The sequence below is a fragment of the Lygodium microphyllum genome, chromosome 14 (assembly GCF_053477565.2).
Source record: "Lygodium microphyllum isolate KBCC chromosome 14, Lygodium_microphyllum_v1.1.10, whole genome shotgun sequence".
In the NCBI taxonomy this organism is placed as follows: Eukaryota; Viridiplantae; Streptophyta; class Polypodiopsida; order Schizaeales; family Lygodiaceae; genus Lygodium; species Lygodium microphyllum.
Window position 1 is genome coordinate 140,014,095 of NC_141148.1, and position 18,058 is coordinate 140,032,152.

An 18,058-nucleotide genomic window follows, 5' to 3' on the forward strand; every position below is an offset into this window, starting at 1 on the left:
CTTAAATTTCCTTCCCCTCCCTCTCCCTCTCTTTCTCTCCCTCTCTCTCCCTCTCCCTCTCTTTCTCTCTTTCTCTCTCATTTCCTCTCCTAAACAAGCAAAAAAGAAAGTGATTCAAACAACAAACAACCAAACCCGTTGTCGTATTGCTGCGCATTCGAGATGTGAAAACCACCCGAAAGTTGTGTGTGCGATTTAATACTTTATGCACACTTAGTTGTTGTGATTACATTTATTCTCTGCGTATGAGTATAGTAGCGAGTATGAAGGGTTGCTTTCAGTCTATGTTGAACAGGATCAAGGAGACAAGACATTACAATTATTCAAACAAATGCATGAGGAGGATATCTCTTTGGATAGTATCACACTTGTCTGCACCTTAAAAGCTTGTGGCATGGCTGAAGCTATAAACAGGGGCCAAGGATTACATTCTGATGTTGTTAGGGAAGGATTTCTGAAAAAGGATATTTATGTAGGTTCTGCGTTGATTGATATGTATATGAAATTAGGCTTGCCGACAAAAGCACGAGATGTGTTTGATGCACTTCCAGAGCAAGATGTAATCTACTGGAGTGCTCTAATCACAGGATATGCACAACTTGGAAAGGCTGAAGATGTATTTTATATATTCAACAAAATGAGGGCACAAGGCATAAAACCAAACTTGATAACATTCAGTAATGTGCTTAAAGCATGCAGTCACACAGGTCAACTGGGTAAGGCACAAATCTACTTTGAAAGCATGAGCAAAGACTATGGCCTCATTCCAACGGTGGAGCACCTCACTTGCATGGTTGATCTCCTTGTTCGTGCAGGCCTATTAGGCGAGGCAGTAGCAGTTATAAAGAAGATGCCATATTCAGCTAACCTTGTGTTGTGGCTTACTGTTTTGGGTGCTTGTCAGAAGTGGGGCAATCTGGAACTCGGAAGGCAGGCCTTCGAACATGCATTGCAATTGAATAAGAAGAATCCAGTGGCTTATGTCTGTATGTCTAATATATACTCGGATGCTGAAAGGGAAAAGGAGCCGTGCTTTTTGGGTGAAAAAGAGAAGCTTTTGTTTTTGAAAAGTGTTTTGGAAGGAGAGAAGGAGGATAATACAGCGCAGAATTCGGAGGAGAGAAAGAGTCGACACACAGGGGAAAGGGGCTCGCCAATTTGGGTGGCACGGGAGAGGATTGGAAACAGGGGAAGGAAGAAGAAAAAAATAGCGAGGGAGATGAGGACGCTAATCTGGGAGACAGAGATTGGAGGGCAGAATCAGGGAGGCATTGAGCCTGGTTTTTGTCGTGAGGTGTGGAAGTTTATTCTAGGGTTTTTTCCCTTACAATTCTACATACACTCGTCTTCCACCACGGAGTATTGGGGAGTGGGTCTTTTTTTTAGACAGTGAAGGGCGCAGAATTCTGGGAAACAGAGGAAGTCGTCAACTGGAAAGTGGGATTAAAAAAAACTGAGGAGAATTCTGAGGAGAGAAGGAGTCGACACGCAGGAGAAGAAAGCATTGAAGGGATCGACGGGAGATGAATGGGAAAGGAGGAAGTTTTAGTCTTTCAAGCCTCATGGAACATCAAAAGACCTGCCCCCTCCTTTTTCCGAGTTAATTTTGCTTCTTTGCCACCATCGTTGACAGCCGAAAACTCTACAACTCAAACGACTCAACCTACCCGTACCTGGAAGTGCAGTAGATGCAATTGTCAGGCGCATATTTCTGTGGTGGCTACGGCTCAGAAGAAAAATCTCGACTAATCACAATCAGGAGATTCATGAAGGGACTGTGTTGTAAGCTGCTTGGAGGAGGGAAGGAACTGCGTTCAGTGATGGGGAATGCGCAACGGCGACCTCCACCTGTGGATTTGGTAGTACCGATTATCAATCGGCCGAATCAGCTCGCTTCTCACTCTAGAATGGCAAGCTGCATTCCACTGGCAGAGGGATGCATTGAAACCCAATACATTTGTGGAATTTAACATGAATACCTCCACTAAAGTGTTCACAGCGCAAGTTTGTGCATTCAATCTTGAACTTGGTGTTGGAGCTTTCTGTGTGTTTCCTGTGAACACAAAGAACAGATGTGGAAAGATAACTGCTAGCTAGCAATACAAGCCATCTGATTGCATTCGTTGATATGGCGGGTGAGCTCAATGTGCCAAATTACAAGAATGGCATGAATTTCAAGAATCCAATTCCAAATCTGAGTATGCTAGATACTCATCTGTGCTTGAAGCAGAACTTCGACATTGCTCCATGCCCCTATTCTATTGTGCCTTGAGGGCAACCTCTCTCACCTTATCTTAGCATATGACAGGAGACAGATATAGATGATAAGGACTATAAATTCTTGGTTTTTTTTTTACTGCTTTATAGTGAAGCAATGTCATTAAAACAGGGTACCTTTACTTTCTCATAGAGTAGGCATTTTACTTCATTTCGAAGGAGCTCTGCGCAGGTTTTTTATGGTCATCTGAGCATCCTTATGAAATGGGCACTACTGAGCTCTTGGACTTCAGTCACAATTGAGCTTTGAAATTCCTATTTTCCATACAGGCTATCACTTAGATCTTCTTTTGTGCCTGCAAATAAGGTTTTTGGGCAGACAAGAAAACTCCGTCTGGCAGGCCTGGTTGTATCAGTTAGCCACTAAAAAGTGATTATTGTGATCAAAAAGGAAGAAGAGTTTCAGATGGACAGATGAGTTGGACAGGTTGTCCTTTAGCCCATGTGATGTCTTATCACCTTTGGAACCTTTGGATAGATGTTCTTAGCCTGCTCCCTCTGGGCTGTTATAGCAACAGTAAAATGACGAATTGAGTTAAAACATGCAATATTGCTTCTATAAGGGACAAATTTGTGTTTTTGTTAAAAGAATACATCAACAAGAAATATTTGGACAAAAATAAAACAAAGCCTTGGTTTTATTTCCTCATCTTGCTTATTCATCTGTTTGATCTTTTATCCTGAAATTTTTCAAGGTCTTCTGAAGACGTGACTTTGCTTTCACAAACCCTTCGACATCTTTGGTGAACCCGACGTGAAAGCGTCGCAGAAATTTCAGGATGGGAGATTCTTCAGCCTCTTTTTCAGCCTCTTCTACAATTCCAGCTGCGTCTACTTCAGCTCCATCAATGACTGCTGCGTCAAGTACTTCAACGGAGGATCTAAAACAGATTTTGCAGAATATGTCCATGTATATGCAGCTCCAAAATCAGCAAACACAAATGTATATGCAGCAGCAACAACAATTGCATCAACAGCAGTTGTCTCAGCAAAGGCAACTCTATTCAGAGCAAGAGAATGCAAACAGCGCGACTAAGGCTATTGAAGCAGTTGAGAGTGAGAAGAAGCTATTTGATGGGCGTAATGTTTCAGCATATTTGAAGACATATGAGATCAAGATGGGGTTTTTTGGAGTTCCTGCTGGACTTATGAGTAAGTACTTCCTTCGTCTTGTCACACCTGCTTTGAGGACAAAAGTGACTGATCTTTTTATTCAAAATACACATTGGCAAGATTTTAAGAAGGCCTTGAAAGAAGAATACTTCCTTGAGGACTTTGGTATGGCTACTCGGCGGCCATTCCAAGAGTGGGTCTACATGCCAAACAAAGGTATCGCTGCTTCGGAGTTGATTCGAGAATTTGAGGAAAGGTATAGTCAGCTTGATGCTATTGAACAAAGAGCATTGGATGTTGAAAAAGTTGAGCTTTTCTTACAAGTTGCAGATCCTGCTCTTCAAGAAGAATTGGGTGAGCTTCTTGAAGATCGCACGAAGCCTATGGGTCTTAAAACTGATTGGCAGGATGCTCAGGATGCAGTCTCGACTTTGACCAAGAGGAGGATATGGAAGACTCGCCTACAGAATGGTTCCATGACACCTACACCATCATCAGCTCCTATGCCTGCTTCTATCCCTGTTATTTCTTCTCCTCCTCAGCCAGTTTCTTGGCCTATGCCAGTGCCTACTATTTCCACTCCACCTATTCCTCCTGTTCCACGACCGATGCCTACACCTTCTGTTCCAAAACCATCCGATCCATCGGTGCCTACTTCTCTTGATGACATAATCAAAGGTATCACAGATTTGACACTGGAGTCAGTCAAAGCGGAGTTGGTGGGTAAGTTGAAGGAGCAGTTTGCTTCGACTGTGCCTACTACTTCTTCTAGTGCTCCTACTGCACCTAGGAGTGCTCCTAGTGCACCTAGGAGAGATCGGAGATGTATTTGGTGTGATAGTACGGAGCATCAGCATTGCAGGGATTGTGACTCTTTCCAGGATGCAAGGAGGCAGAATTTGGTATATTGGGGGCAAGATGGTAAGATTTGGTTGACTGAGACAGGAGCTCCACTTGCTACCAACTTTGGTAAAGGTGGAATGAAGAAGTTAGTGGAGGACATGGCTGCGCGTACTTCTTACGTGACAGCTAGAGGTGATGCTTCTGCATATGGAGTACAGATTGAGAAGGGATCGGAGACTCAGTCCGCACTATGGACTTATGCTATGGAGACTGCAAACAAGGGGAAAATTCAGCAAACTGTTTTGACTAGTGCAGGCTCTAGCATCAGATCAGAGACAGGTTGGGACTCGCCTGTTGACAAGTATTCTATTTATGCTTATTTGGCTAAATCTCATGGTGCAGATGTATTTGTTGAGGAGAAGCGTAAGAGGGATGAAGAAAATCCAAGTGCAGCTAAGAAGACTAGAGGGGGTGAGTTTGTTACTCCACCTACTGCAAGACCATCTTCAAGACCAGGGCCAGATCGACAGATGGAGGATGCTCAAAAGAGAGAAAAGAGGCAAGAGCCTAGAGAGAGAAAGCAGCCAGGATTCAGATTGATATCCGATATTGAGACATCTACAGACATGAAGAAAAACTTTAATGATAAGATACTTGGCAGTGAGGTGACTTTCACTATTTCTGAGATTTTGGGCATCTCAAAAAGAGAGTTTCAGGATCAGTTTCAGGAGGTCCTGAAGAGGAAGAGACATGCATTGGCTACCACTGACACACAGGGAGTTTTGATTGGAGAGTTGGATGAGGATGATGATGAGGTTATGGTTGATAATGCTTCTGTTTTGCCGCAGGTAGAGAAGAGGGTTCAGCCTATGCATTATGCTGAAATTGATGAGCCTGTTTTGATACCGCGTAGTCACTTCTCGCGGAGCCATTGGGCTAGGGCAACTACAGAGACGATGGTAAAGGTTGGAGAAAAACAGGTGCCTTATGTTGCATTGGTTGATCATGGTTCAGAGATTAATCTCATTGTTCGTGGAGTTTATGAGAGTAACAGATGGCCTATGGATGTAGAGCATGGGTGGCGTATGAGAGCCACCAATAACACTGCAGGTGATTTATATGCTGCTTGCCCTAGTGTCAGGGTTTCTATTGGTGATGTAGAGGAGGATTTTCATTTCTTTGTGCAGGATTCATGCTCTTATCCCATAATTCTTGGACAGCCATTCATTACAGAGATGCGCATGGAGACAAAGGTCATGGATGATGGATCTGCTTATGCACGGATTCGCAGTAAAGATGGTATGAGAGCAGTTCAGTTTATGACTGTATGTGTGAACCATGTTAGAAACAGGGATACTCTCAGAGATGCACCCTTGCCCACTGTGAGAGATTCGGGTTTTCATTAGGTACCGCCGTTTCGCGAGACGACGGTGGTACAGAGGAGAGGAGATTGGAGTTCTCGCCTCCTGGCAGCAGCAGTGTTTTCTCCTCCGGTTATGTTGGGATTTCAACAAACAGTTCAATGAGTTATCAGAAGACTTCTAGGTTGCCTAGAGCTGCCAGGCAGTATATATGCAGGAAGGAGAGAAATTTGAAAAATGCAGGAATTTTGGAGGATGATGAGCACATAGATGGTATGTATGACAGTGTGATTTGTGCAGATACGATGGCAGAGATGGGAGATATGCTGAAAACTGATATGTTGAATTGTCATGGTAATGTATTAGTGCAATCCCTGGACATGTTTCATGAAATTGCAGATTTTGTGTCACAAATTGAGTCAGAGGCTGAGGAAACTCAGCAAAGAGTGTTGAGTGCTGAAGAAATTCAGCAAACAGAGTTTTCAGCTGGTTATGATCAGCTTTCAGAGAGACAGAGGGCTGAAAATTTTCAGCCAACAGAGTTTACTGCTGAAATATTTCAGCATTCAGAGTTTGGGGCTGTTTCTATGCAGTCCATAGAGCAGAGGGCTGAGAATATTCAGCCATTGGAGTGCAGAATTGCTGATTTACAGCAAGGTTTATGTAATGCAGAAGAGCATAATGAAGCCAGGGTTGACACGAAATACAAAACTGTGGATAAGAAGGTGAAGCCGGTTGCTGTACCGCTTCCACCTGACAGTGATCAGCAAATAGAGAGGGCTGCTAAACAGCAAATTTTGAGGAATCCGGAGCATATTGGTCATAAATTTTCAGTAGAGACACTTGCTGAATTGAAAATTGGAAATGGTGATTTCTTGTTACCCATAGAGAAGCAATGCTTTCAGGATATGCTTGAGCGTCATGGAAGGGGATTTGCTTTTGTCCCACATGAGATTGGATGTGTGAATCCTGATATTGTTGCTCCTATGGTCATTTTTACTATTCCTCATATTCCATGGAATCTCCGACCTATTCCAGTGCCTAAAGCACACTTGCCAAAGCTGATTGATTTATTGAATGAAAAAATCAGGATGGGAATCCTTGAGCCTTCATCTGCACCATACTCAAACAGGTGGTTTACAGTTCCAAAGAAGAATGGTACTCTTCGATTTATTCAGGACATGCAGCCAGTGAACAGAGTTACTATCAGGAATGTTGGTATAGGTCCAGTTGTGGATGAGTTTGCAGAGGCATTTGCTGGACGTGCCATCTATTCTTTGGGTGATTTGTATTCAGGTTATGATCAGTTTCAAGTGGCTTTGGAAAGCAAGGACATAACCACCATGAGAACTCCTATTGGGCTTGTCAGGATGTGTACCTTGCCTCAAGGTGCCACTAATTCTGTTGCGCATATGATGAATGCCATGCATAAGGTCCTTCATGATTACATACCTCAGCTTACTATGCCTTTCTTGGATGATGTGCCCATTAAGGGGTGTGCAGAAGAAGAGAAGAATGAGAGCCTAAATGAGCACGGATGCAGATGCTTTGTGGCTGATCATATTTCAGCATGTGAGAAGATTTTGGCCAGGTTAGAAGAAGTGAACTTGACACTTTCAGGGCAAAAATCTGTTTTTGGAGTGAATGAGGTTGTTATTGTAGGGCATATGTGTGGATATTATGGCAGGAAACCCTCACCTGATAAGGTGAATGCTATAGGCAAGATTGCAGAGTATTGCTCTACTACTTCAGAGGTACGGAGATTCATTGGTGCTTGTGTGTTTTATATAATTTGGATACCTCATTTTGCACACATAGCAGATTGTTTGTATCAGCTGCTTCGAAAGGGGCAGAAATTTTATTGGGATGAGAGTCACACTAGAGCCATGCGGAAATTGAAGAAATTATTGCAGAATGCTCCTACTCTTAGGAAAGTGGATTATAATTGTGATAGGCCTATTGTGTTGACAGTTGACACTAGTCCAATTGGTATAGGTTGGGCTGTGGGTCAAGATGATGCAGATGGAAATAGGTATGCTATTCGGTTTGGGGCGAAAGTCCTAAACGAGAGACAGAGGAGATATCCGCAAATCAAGAGGGAGTTATTGGGGATTGTCACGGCTCTTAAATGTGACAAGGAGTATTTTATTGGAGCTTTAGTTGTGGTAGAGACAGATTGCTTGCCATTGATTGGTATGATCACGAGTTGCTCTACTCCGGATATAGCTATGTTGAGATGGATTGCATACATCAAGTCATTAAATCCGGAATTTAAACACATAGCAGGGAAGGATAATCCAGTGGCTGATATGTTGTCTAGAGCCAGGTATGATGATGAGGAGACTCTACTTGCAGAAGAGGATGATGCAGAAATTTCAGCCACTATGGTTGATCATGTTTGTCATGTTTATGATATTGTGGCTTTCATAGAAGAACTCTATGTTGGAGATTGGTTGCAGATTGGCAGGTACCTTAGTACACTAAGCAAAAGAGATGAATGGACAGATGAAGAGTTTAAGAAGATCAAAAGGAAAGCCTATGGTTATTTTCTCAAGGACGGATTTCTTTGGAAGCATCCGAAGAAAAGAGGCGGATTACCTTTGCAGGTTGTCTGCAATAGAGAGACACAGTTACAGGTGATGAGGGAGTTTCATGAGAGTCCTTGGGCTGGTCATAGAGGAGTGTGGGCTACTTATGAGAAAATCAAGGAGAAATATTGGTGGAAAGGTATGTATAGAGATGTTTCTCACTTTGTTGAGACTTGCAGAGACTGCCAGATGTATTCAGTAGTGCGTCATAGAGATGAGCTTCATCCGACCTATCCGCTATGCATTCTTTATAAGTGGGTAGTTGATTTGGTTACCATGCCTATGGGTCTATGGCAGATGAGATACATTGTTTTGGCTAGAGAGGATCTTACCAATCATGTTGAGGGCAGATCTTTGAGAACGAAGACCACTAGTGCAGTGTGTAAGTTCTTATTGGAGGAAATTTTCTGCAGGTATGGTTGTGTGGGTAAGATCACTGCGGATCGTGGTGAATTGGATGCAGATGAAGCTAGGGAGTTTTTCTCTCAGCTAGGAATCAAATTGGCTCTAACCACAGCATACAATCCAGAGGGAAATGGAAAGAGTGAAAGAGGGCATCCGCCGATAGTGAAAGCATTAGCCAAAGCATGCAGAGGACGGATTGGAGAGTGGCCAAGATTTTTACCATTTGCTTTATGGGCTGATCGTACGACTCATAGTGTTACCACAGGATATATGCCTGCACAGTTGATGTATGGTCAGAAACCTGTTATGCCGATTGAGACTTGTGCTTTGACTTGGTCAGTTTTACCTTGGCAGGAGGATTTGACGAGAGAGGAGCTCTTAGCTCTTCGGATTCAACAGTTGGAGAGGAGACCTGAGGATATTCAGCTAGCTATTGACAGGTTGAAGGTTGCTAGACTAAGGAACAAGGACAGGTTTGATAGCAGGCATCGCTTGCGGCCTAGAGCAATAGAAGAGGGAGATTGGGTATTGGTCTTTGATAGCAGCCTTGAAAATCAGCATACTGCACTTCGGAAGATGGTGAAAAGATAGTTTGGGCCATACATAGTCAGACATGTCTTTGATAATGCAACATATGAGCTGACTGAATTGGATGGGACAGTGCTTAGAGTGCCTATTGCTGGAAAAAGAATCAAGATTTTCAAGAAAAGAGATGATGAGGATTATGCATTGGAAGAATTTTCAAGAGAAGAGCAACGACAAGAAACTCCAATGGAAGAGACAGATGATATGGCTGAAAATCTTGTTGATCCACCGGAAATGCATAATGAAGAGATTGATTTGTTTGTGGATCTTGATGATAATGATCATGGGTAGTTGGCCCATCCGGAGGATGCGCAGGATTAGAGGGGGTGGATGTCGTATTGCTGCGCATTCGAGATGTGAAAACCACCCGAAAGTTGTGTGTGCGATTTAATACTTTATGCACACTTAGTTGTTGTGATTACATTTATTCTCTGCGTATGAGTATAGTAGCGAGTATGAAGGGTTGCTTTCAGTCTATGTTGAACAGGATCAAGGAGACAAGACATTACAATTATTCAAACAAATGCATGAGGAGGATATCTCTTTGGATAGTATCACACTTGTCTGCACCTTAAAAGCTTGTGGCATGGCTGGAGCTATAAACAGGGGCCAAGGATTACATTCTGATGTTGTTAGGGAAGGATTTCTGAAAAAGGATATTTATGTAGGTTCTGCGTTGATTGATATGTATATGAAATTAGGCTTGCCGACAAAAGCACAAGATGTGTTTGATGCACTTCCAGAGCAAGATGTAATCTGCTGGAGTGCTCTAATCACAGGATATGCACAACTTGGAAAGGCTGAAGATGTATTTTATATATTCAACAAAATGAGGGCACAAGGCATAAAACCAAACTTGATAACATTCAGTAATGTGCTTAAAGCATGCAGTCACATAGGTCAACTGGGTAAGGCACAAATCTACTTTGAAAGCATGAGCAAAGACTATGGCCTCATTCCAACGGTGGAGCACCTCACTTGCATGGTTGATCTCCTTGTTCGTGCAGGCCTATTAGGCGAGGCAGTAGCAGTTATAAAGAAGATGCCATATTCAGCTAACCTTGTGTTGTGGCTTACTGTTTTGGGTGCTTGTCAGAAGTGGGGCAATCTGGAACTCGAAAGGCAGGCCTTCGAACATGCATTGCAATTGAATAAGAAGAATCTAGTGGCTTATGTCTGTATGTCTAATATATACTCGGATGCTGAAAGGGAAAAGGAGCCGTGCTTTTTGGGTGAAAAAGAGAAGCTTTTGTTTTTGAAAAGTGTTTTGGAAGGAGAGAAGGAGGATAATACAGCGCAGAATTCGGAGGAGAGAAAGAGTCGACACACAGGGGAAAGGGGCTCGCCAATTTGGGTGGCACGGGAGAGGATTGGAAACAGGGGAAGGAAGAAGAAAAAAATAGCGAGGGAGATGAGGACGCTAATCTGGGAGACAGAGATTGGAGGGCGGAATCAGGGAGGCATTGGGCCTGGTTTTTGTCGTGAGGTGTGGAAGTTAAAAGAAAAATATCGACTAATCACAATCAGGAGATTCATGAAGGGACTGTGTTGTAAGCTGCTTGGAGGAGGGAAGGAACTGCGTTAAGTGATGGGGAATGCGCAACGGCGACCTCCACCTGTGGATTTGGTACTACCGATTATCAATCGGCCGAATCAGCTCGCTTCTCACTCTAGAATGGCAAGCTGCATTCCACTGGCAGAGGGATGCATTGAAACCCAATACATTTGTGGAATTTAACATGAATACCTCCACTAAAGTGTTCATAGCGCAAGTTTGTGCATTCAATCCTGAACTTGGTGTTGGAGCTTTCTGTGTGTTTCCTGTGAACACAAAGAACAGATGTGGAAAGATAACTGCTAGCTAGCAATACAAGCCATCTGATTGCATTCGTTGATATGGCGGGTGAGCTCAATGTGCCAAATTACAAGAATGGCATGAATTTCAAGAATCCAATTCCAAATCTGAGTATGCTAGATACTCATCTGTGCTTGAAGCAGAACTTCGACATTGCTCCATGCCCCTATTCTATTGTGCCTTGAGGGCAACCTCTCTCACCTTATCTTAGCATATGACAGGAGACAGATATAGATGATAAGGACTATAAATTCTTGGTTTTTTTTTTTACTGCTTTACAGTGAAGCAATGTCATTAAAACAGGGTACCTTTACTTTCTCATAGAGTAGGCATTTTACTTCATTTCGAAGGAGCTCTGCGCAGGTTTTTTATGGTCATCTGAGCATCCTTATGAAATGGGCACTACTGAGCTCTTGGACTTCAGTCACAATTGAGCTTTGAAATTCCTATTTTCCATACAGGCTATCACTTAGATCTTCTTTTGTGCCTGCAAATAAGGTTTTTGGGCAGACAAGAAAACTCCGTCTGGTAGGCCTGGTTGTATCAGTTAGCCACTAAAAAGTGATTATTGTGATCAAAAAGGAAGAAGAGTTTCAGATGGACAGATGAGTTGGATAGGTTGTCCTTTAGCCCATGTGATGTCTTATCACCTTTGGAACCTTTGGATAGATGTTCTTAGCCTGCTCCCTCTGGGCTGTTATAGCAACAGTAAAATGACGAATTGAGTTAAAACATGCAATATTGCTTCTATAAGGGACAAATTTGTGTTTTTGTTAAAAGAATACATCAACAAGAAATATTTGGACAAAAATAAAACAGAGCTTTGGTTTTATTTCCTCATCTTGCTTATTCATCTGTTTGATCTTTTATCCTGAAATTTTTCAAGGTCTTCTGAAGACGTGACTTTGCTTTCACAAACCCTTCGACACCGTCGTGAGAGAGAGAATGCACTCTCTCTCTCTCACCCTCTCCCTCTCCCTCTCCCTCTCGTTCTCTTTCTCTCCCTCTCTCATTTCCTTCCCCTCCTTCTCCCTCTCCCTCTCTTTCTCTTTTTCTCCCTCTCCCTCTCTATCTCTCTTTCTCTCTCATTTCCTAAACAAGCAAAAAATAAAGTGATTTAAACATCCTCCAAGTAAAAGGGAGAGGGAGAGAGACAATGCACTCTCCCTCTCTTTCTCTTTCTATCCCTCTCTCATTTCCTTCCCCTCCCTCTCCCTCTCGCTCTCTTTCTCTCTCATTCCTCTCCTAAACAAGCAAAAAATAAAGTGATTTAAACATTAAACAAGCAAAAGGGAGAGGGAGAGAGAGAATGCACTCTCCCTCCTTCTCCCTCTCCTTCTCTTTCTCTCCCTCTCTCATTTCCTCCCCCTCCCTCTCCCTCTCCCTCTCCCTCTCTTTCTCTTTCTCTTTCTCTCCCTCTCCCTCTCCCTCTCCCTCTCCCTCTCTTTCTCTCTTACTCTCTCGTTTCCTCTCCTAAACAAGCAAAAAAGAAAGTGATTTAAACATTAAACAAGCAAAAGGGAAAGGGAGAGAGAGAATGCACTCTCCCTCTCTTTCTCTCTCTCCCTCTCCCTCTCCCTCTCCCTCTCCCTCTCTTTCTCTCCCTCTCTCTCCCTCTCCCTCTCCCTCTCCCTCTCCTTGTCTTTCATTTCCTCTCCTAAACAAGCAAAAGAGAACGATTTAAACCTTGAACAAGCAAAAGAAAGAGAGAGGGAGACTCATCTATGAGATATGGTGAGCGTGGGGCGGCTTCTCTTTGCAATGAGGGCTCCTCCTCTCCTTCGCGAACAACGGCGGCGGCGGCGGCGGCAGCAAGTCTTCTTCCTCTTCTTCTCTCACAAAGCCTTCGCTCTCTCTCTCGCTCTCGCTCTCAAAAGTCGAAGCAAAAGAAATGAAAACCGCGCTCGGGTTTCCGCCACGTTTTTTTCCCTGCGGCGTCACTATTGGCGTCGCTATTTGCGTCGCAAATGCGACGCAAATAGCGACGCCAATAGCGACGCCGATATCCATCGTCGCTAATCGGCGTCGCTAATTGCCCAATTCCTTGTAGTGTTACCTTGGTGTTTCTAAACACCACCAATATCAATGAGAGAATCTACTTAATGTTTTTTATTCTTTCAATAACATTAGTTAAATGTGTTGAAATTTCTTATAAAGTGGTTTAAATCTTATTTTGTATTTTATGACCGTCTATTATACAAACATACTCAACAAATGCCTCACGTCGTCTGTCACTTACATTGAACAACTCACAATTATACAAGTTGAAACAAACTCCTTTAGTTTCTACTTTGAAAGATATGGAAGCAATGCGACTTGCTCATGAGTTAGGATATCACAAACATTTCATAAATGGTAGTGCAGCTATCTACAAAAGTTGTATTTTTCCAATTTACATGATACAACAAGACAGTGACTCTATATGGACTAATTTTGACTTCCATAGTAAATATATCCCTTACATTAAGGGCTTTTGTATGGCTATGAAATATATGCTTGTTAGAAATTTAAAGTGTTTTATGTAGTTACCTTGGTGTTTTTAAACGCCACCAATATCAATAAGTGAATCTACTTAATGGTTTTTATTCTTTCAATAACATTAGTTAATTGTGTTGAAATTTCTTATAAAGTGGTTTAAGTCCAATTTTGTACTTTATGTCTTAGCTAACAAATAAGTCTTAATTAATAATAAAAATTAGGTCTATTTCTTTGGAAACACAAACCATTGGTCAAAGGTTAAATCTTTGGTCTTAGAAAAATCATAAACTTCTAGCTTGGTATATAAATCTTTATTTTACAATATGAAAGTTCATTTAGCTAGTCAAAGTGTGAAGCTAGTTGATTTTGGCCAAAGCCAATATCCATGTTATCCATATATTGTCAATATAGATAGAAATTTTGAGCAAAAGATATTTATATATCATGCATATACATATAAAAAATGCAAATGGGGTGAGCAATTATTTAGCATACTTGTGTCTATTGGTTTACACAAAAAAAAGAACCATTACATCATAGGTTATCCAAACTTATTATTACATGGTATTAGATCAAGTTATTAAACCACACCTAGTTAATGGTGACTCTTTTAAGGTCCTAGTTCATGTAACTTATACATGTCACTTTAAATGATGCTATATCTAAAAGAAAAAACTCATATTATAATATCTTCAAATCCATAACATTATAAATTTTGGCCATGATAACATATTTTTATATAATGTTTAAGGCTCTTGTATTCTAAATTCTCTATGCACTCCTTCAAACCATTGTATTCTTACATTAGACTTGGAAATTTCCTAGGTATATACTAATTAAGCCTCCTTGATGTTTCCACCACCATGCAACATCATATTTTGTTATTATGCTAGAAAAGATAGAGGTGAAATCCAAATCTCCAAATAGCCACATAGCTTACATTCATCATTTAAGCTCTCAAGATGTGTGATCTCATATTTGTAACATACAAAGTGCCCTTTAAAGATAAACATAAACATAGTGCTATCTTTCATTCACAAAAGTAAGACATTCATTAAAAGTGAGACTTGAGAAATTTCTAAAATCTCTATTATGGTGTTCATGGCCTAAACACTCCTCTAAATCACAGTCTTGAAGCAATGCATCCAATGGACTTGCCAGATGCATTACTTCGAGCAAAGACAATCATCCAAGAACTTAAATTGGGCAATTGTGACAAAGATGGTTCCCGAGATCAAGACAAGAGATGCCACACATGCAGAGAGATAGGGCACATCTGTAGGAGATGTCTCTACCGTCAATGCTTCCATTGTAATAAGCTAGGACACATCCAAGCAGATTGCCTTGATCTAAGTCTAGAAGACATTGATCCTCTAAGAAAACAAAGCTACATAGGTGCAGTCTATGGATATATAGAGGAATCAGATGAAGATGAAGACCTAGAGCCTACAACGCCTCTTCAGGATGAATCGAAATCCTAGAAATTTTATCGACATGAAACACAACTTGTATTGGAATAAACTTTACTCTTGTGACTACAGTTAACCTGAGTAATATGAGTTGCATCTAATTTGAACCTAGAACTTGTAAATGATTAGAGATACTCTGGCAAGGAATGATAGTTATAACTTGCAATTAATTTTTCTTAAGTCGCTGCTTCTCAACTAATATAGGTTGTGTCTTACTAGAATACCAAAGCTTGGAAGTATTCTTTAGTATTACAAGCAAAGTCAATTGTCCATGGAGCTTAGTCCCGAACTAAGAAAAGGACAATCTGGGAACATAGTTTCCAAGATAAAGGACCACTCCAATCTGCTAAAAGGATCCTAGGACAATTTGGTCTAAAGAAGAAAATCCTACCAAGGACAACCAAGAATCTTGTGACCACAAGTGATAAAGTTTTGTGATGTTTCTATTGCAAGGAGTTAGGTAATTTGAAAAGGGAATGTCCAAAGCACCCTAAACACCGATGCTCTGAGTGCCACAACATTGGACATCCCCATGTCAATTGTCCCAACAGGACTCGAAGAGAACTTGAACTTACAAAGAATGAAATTGTACAAGCTCCAATGATCCAGAATATACTAGATACTTAGAAAAAACCTAGAAGATATTCATGAGATGTAACTACAATAAATTTTCTCTTGTAATCAAGACTCAGATATATCAAATACAATAGGTTGTTGTTTCAAAAGACCGCATGCCTATAAGTGATTAGAATAGCGCAATGAAAGTGTGGTGGGCCCATAACCCACAGGTTCCAAAATGATACCCCCGATTTTTCTCGAGATGAGGACATCTTGATTTCTCTAAGGGGAGGAGGATATAATATTTCCACACAATTAAAAGTTAGTTGGTTAGTTCAAAAGTTAGTTAGTTAATTAATAAGCTAGTAAGGTTACTAACTAAAGACTAACTAAGGTAAAAAACTAACTAATATTAATAACTGATAATTTTTATTTAATTAAAAATATTTTATTTTAAAAAATCGAGAGTTGTAAATCCAATATTTTTCTCAGATTAACAAGGACCATAGCCACCCTTTACGGAAGTTACAACATGAATGAGAGTTACGAGCCATATTAATTATTAGTATTAATGTGGATTGTATGGATGGTCCAAAAATATTAGATTTTGGGCAAAAATAGCATAGTCTAGATATTTTAGATATTATCCTAAAAAGATATGAAGATTTCTAAAACTGGATGTCATTTAAAAGAAAAGAAAAGTGATGTTCTAGTTAGTTTTGGAGATTTTACAAAAAGAAAAAAATAAAGAGAGGGATTGGTAAAATCACGTGTGTCGCGATCACACTCTCTACAGGCAGCAGACAACACTTCGAATAGGGAGAGAAAGAATGAGTGATCTGAAAGATTTCCAACAAGTGTCTTGCAGTTTTACCCCCCTTTTGGAGCCAATGGAACCATCAGAATTATGATTTTAGCATCAGATCACTGAGTTTTCCAAGAGTCCCTCCACTAAGAACTCTTGTTCTCAGCCTCATCCCCTCTTCTCTAATTCATTATAAATATGAGGCACGGGAAGGTACAAGAGAGCATAAGGAGACCCCGAGAGGCTACGAGAGAGGGGTAGAGAGAAGGATACCCCTCCAAGTGATTGTGAGAGAGAGCTTGAGAGAGAGAGAGAGAGAGAGAGAGAGAGAGAGAGGTTACCCCGAGAGGCTACAAGGGAGAGAGTTAGCTCAATTCCCTCTATCTCGATCCTTGGTTTAGCCATCTTCTCTTACACTCTCCCATCTCAAATCTATTCCGTCTTCTTAATCTCTTGAGTCTACTTGCACATGATGGCCTCCAAGCGAAGAATGTTGTGTGCAGATGGCAATCCTACAACCAGCAATGAAGCTTCGGGTGAAGGCCTATCAACCCAACTGTGGTTCTGATCATAAGTAATGTATTTCTAAATTGATAGATGCTTGCTTTGATTCTCGTATGAGATACATTAGGCTCCATACTATGATGTACGAGAATAGGTCATGGGAAGGGATATGCCTCTTCTCATATATTCGAAAGATAGAGTTTGCAAAGTGCATGTATCAAGGGAACTTAATTGCACTTAGTTGTGTATGTCTTATTCGTTGATAGAGCAATCGGTCAGGGGTTATGAATAGCATAATCCTAAAAAGAATAACATTAGAAATTGTGCATACAAGTATTAAGTAAATTTTGCATAGAATCGCTCTTTGATCCCAAGGGGGAGAGCGAATATGCGATGGAATTATTATCGCATCTATTCTTGTATTGTTTGGAAAAAATAATATTAGTTTTGTTGGTTGATTGAACAACACCCTAAATACTTTTTACAATCAACTGATTGTTGCATTGTGATTTGGATAAATATTCCAAGTGCTTGTGTTTGATGGTAAAAGCATGGCAAAGGTCAGTGTTGACAAGTAGCCATGGGAAATAAAGGAATGTTTCACTGGAAGATGATATTAGGCTGATTGCCTTGATTATGCTTGATTCTTAATTGGATTAATTAAGGAAGGATATTTTGCATGGGTGGATCATCTCCATGATTGCACCGCAGATTACCCCGAGAGGGCACTGCTCGATTCACAGGCCGAAGGTCGAGTGGTGAAAAGGCCAACCACGGAAGTTGTGTCTCACTCGTAGTTCGCTTGGGTTTAGTGGAGCTGTGGACACCCCTTGCCGAGTTTGGAACGAAGTTGTAGACTACCGGGAGCCCAACGCATAGGAGATCCTATTCTAGATAAAGGATGGAAATTTTGGTGCCATGTAATTTGGACTAGGTACTTCTGTTGGACAAAAGGGATACATAATTCTCCTGTATGGGTAGGAGACAAAGATAGACTTGAAGGGAACTTGTTTGTCAAAAGGATAGCTTGCTCTGTTTTTGTGTCAGCATTGTAAATTATGCAAATGAATCCTGTTCCCTAAAAGGCCTAATTAAAGAAGCTGATTGTGAATGTCATACATAAATGCAATAGGACCTAATTAGAAAACTAAAGCTATTAAGGGAAGTGGGTGGGCAAAAACCCGACGGTAAGGTGGTCCCAGAGAACTAGGAGGCTT

General features: G+C 41.1%; 1 protein-coding gene across 1 annotated transcript in view; it reads left to right on the forward strand.

Moving 5' to 3' along the window:
• Positions 1 to 394: 394 nt before the first annotated feature.
• Positions 395 to 18,058, forward strand: part of LOC148026167 (putative pentatricopeptide repeat-containing protein At1g03510) — a 42,994-nt gene continuing 25,330 nt past the window's right edge. The window contains exons 1-2 of the mRNA XM_087692060.1: positions 395 to 986; positions 9,874 to 10,346. Coding sequence (XP_087548186.1) covers positions 395 to 986; positions 9,874 to 10,346 — 1,065 coding nt within the window. The remainder of the gene's footprint in view (positions 987 to 9,873; positions 10,347 to 18,058) is intronic.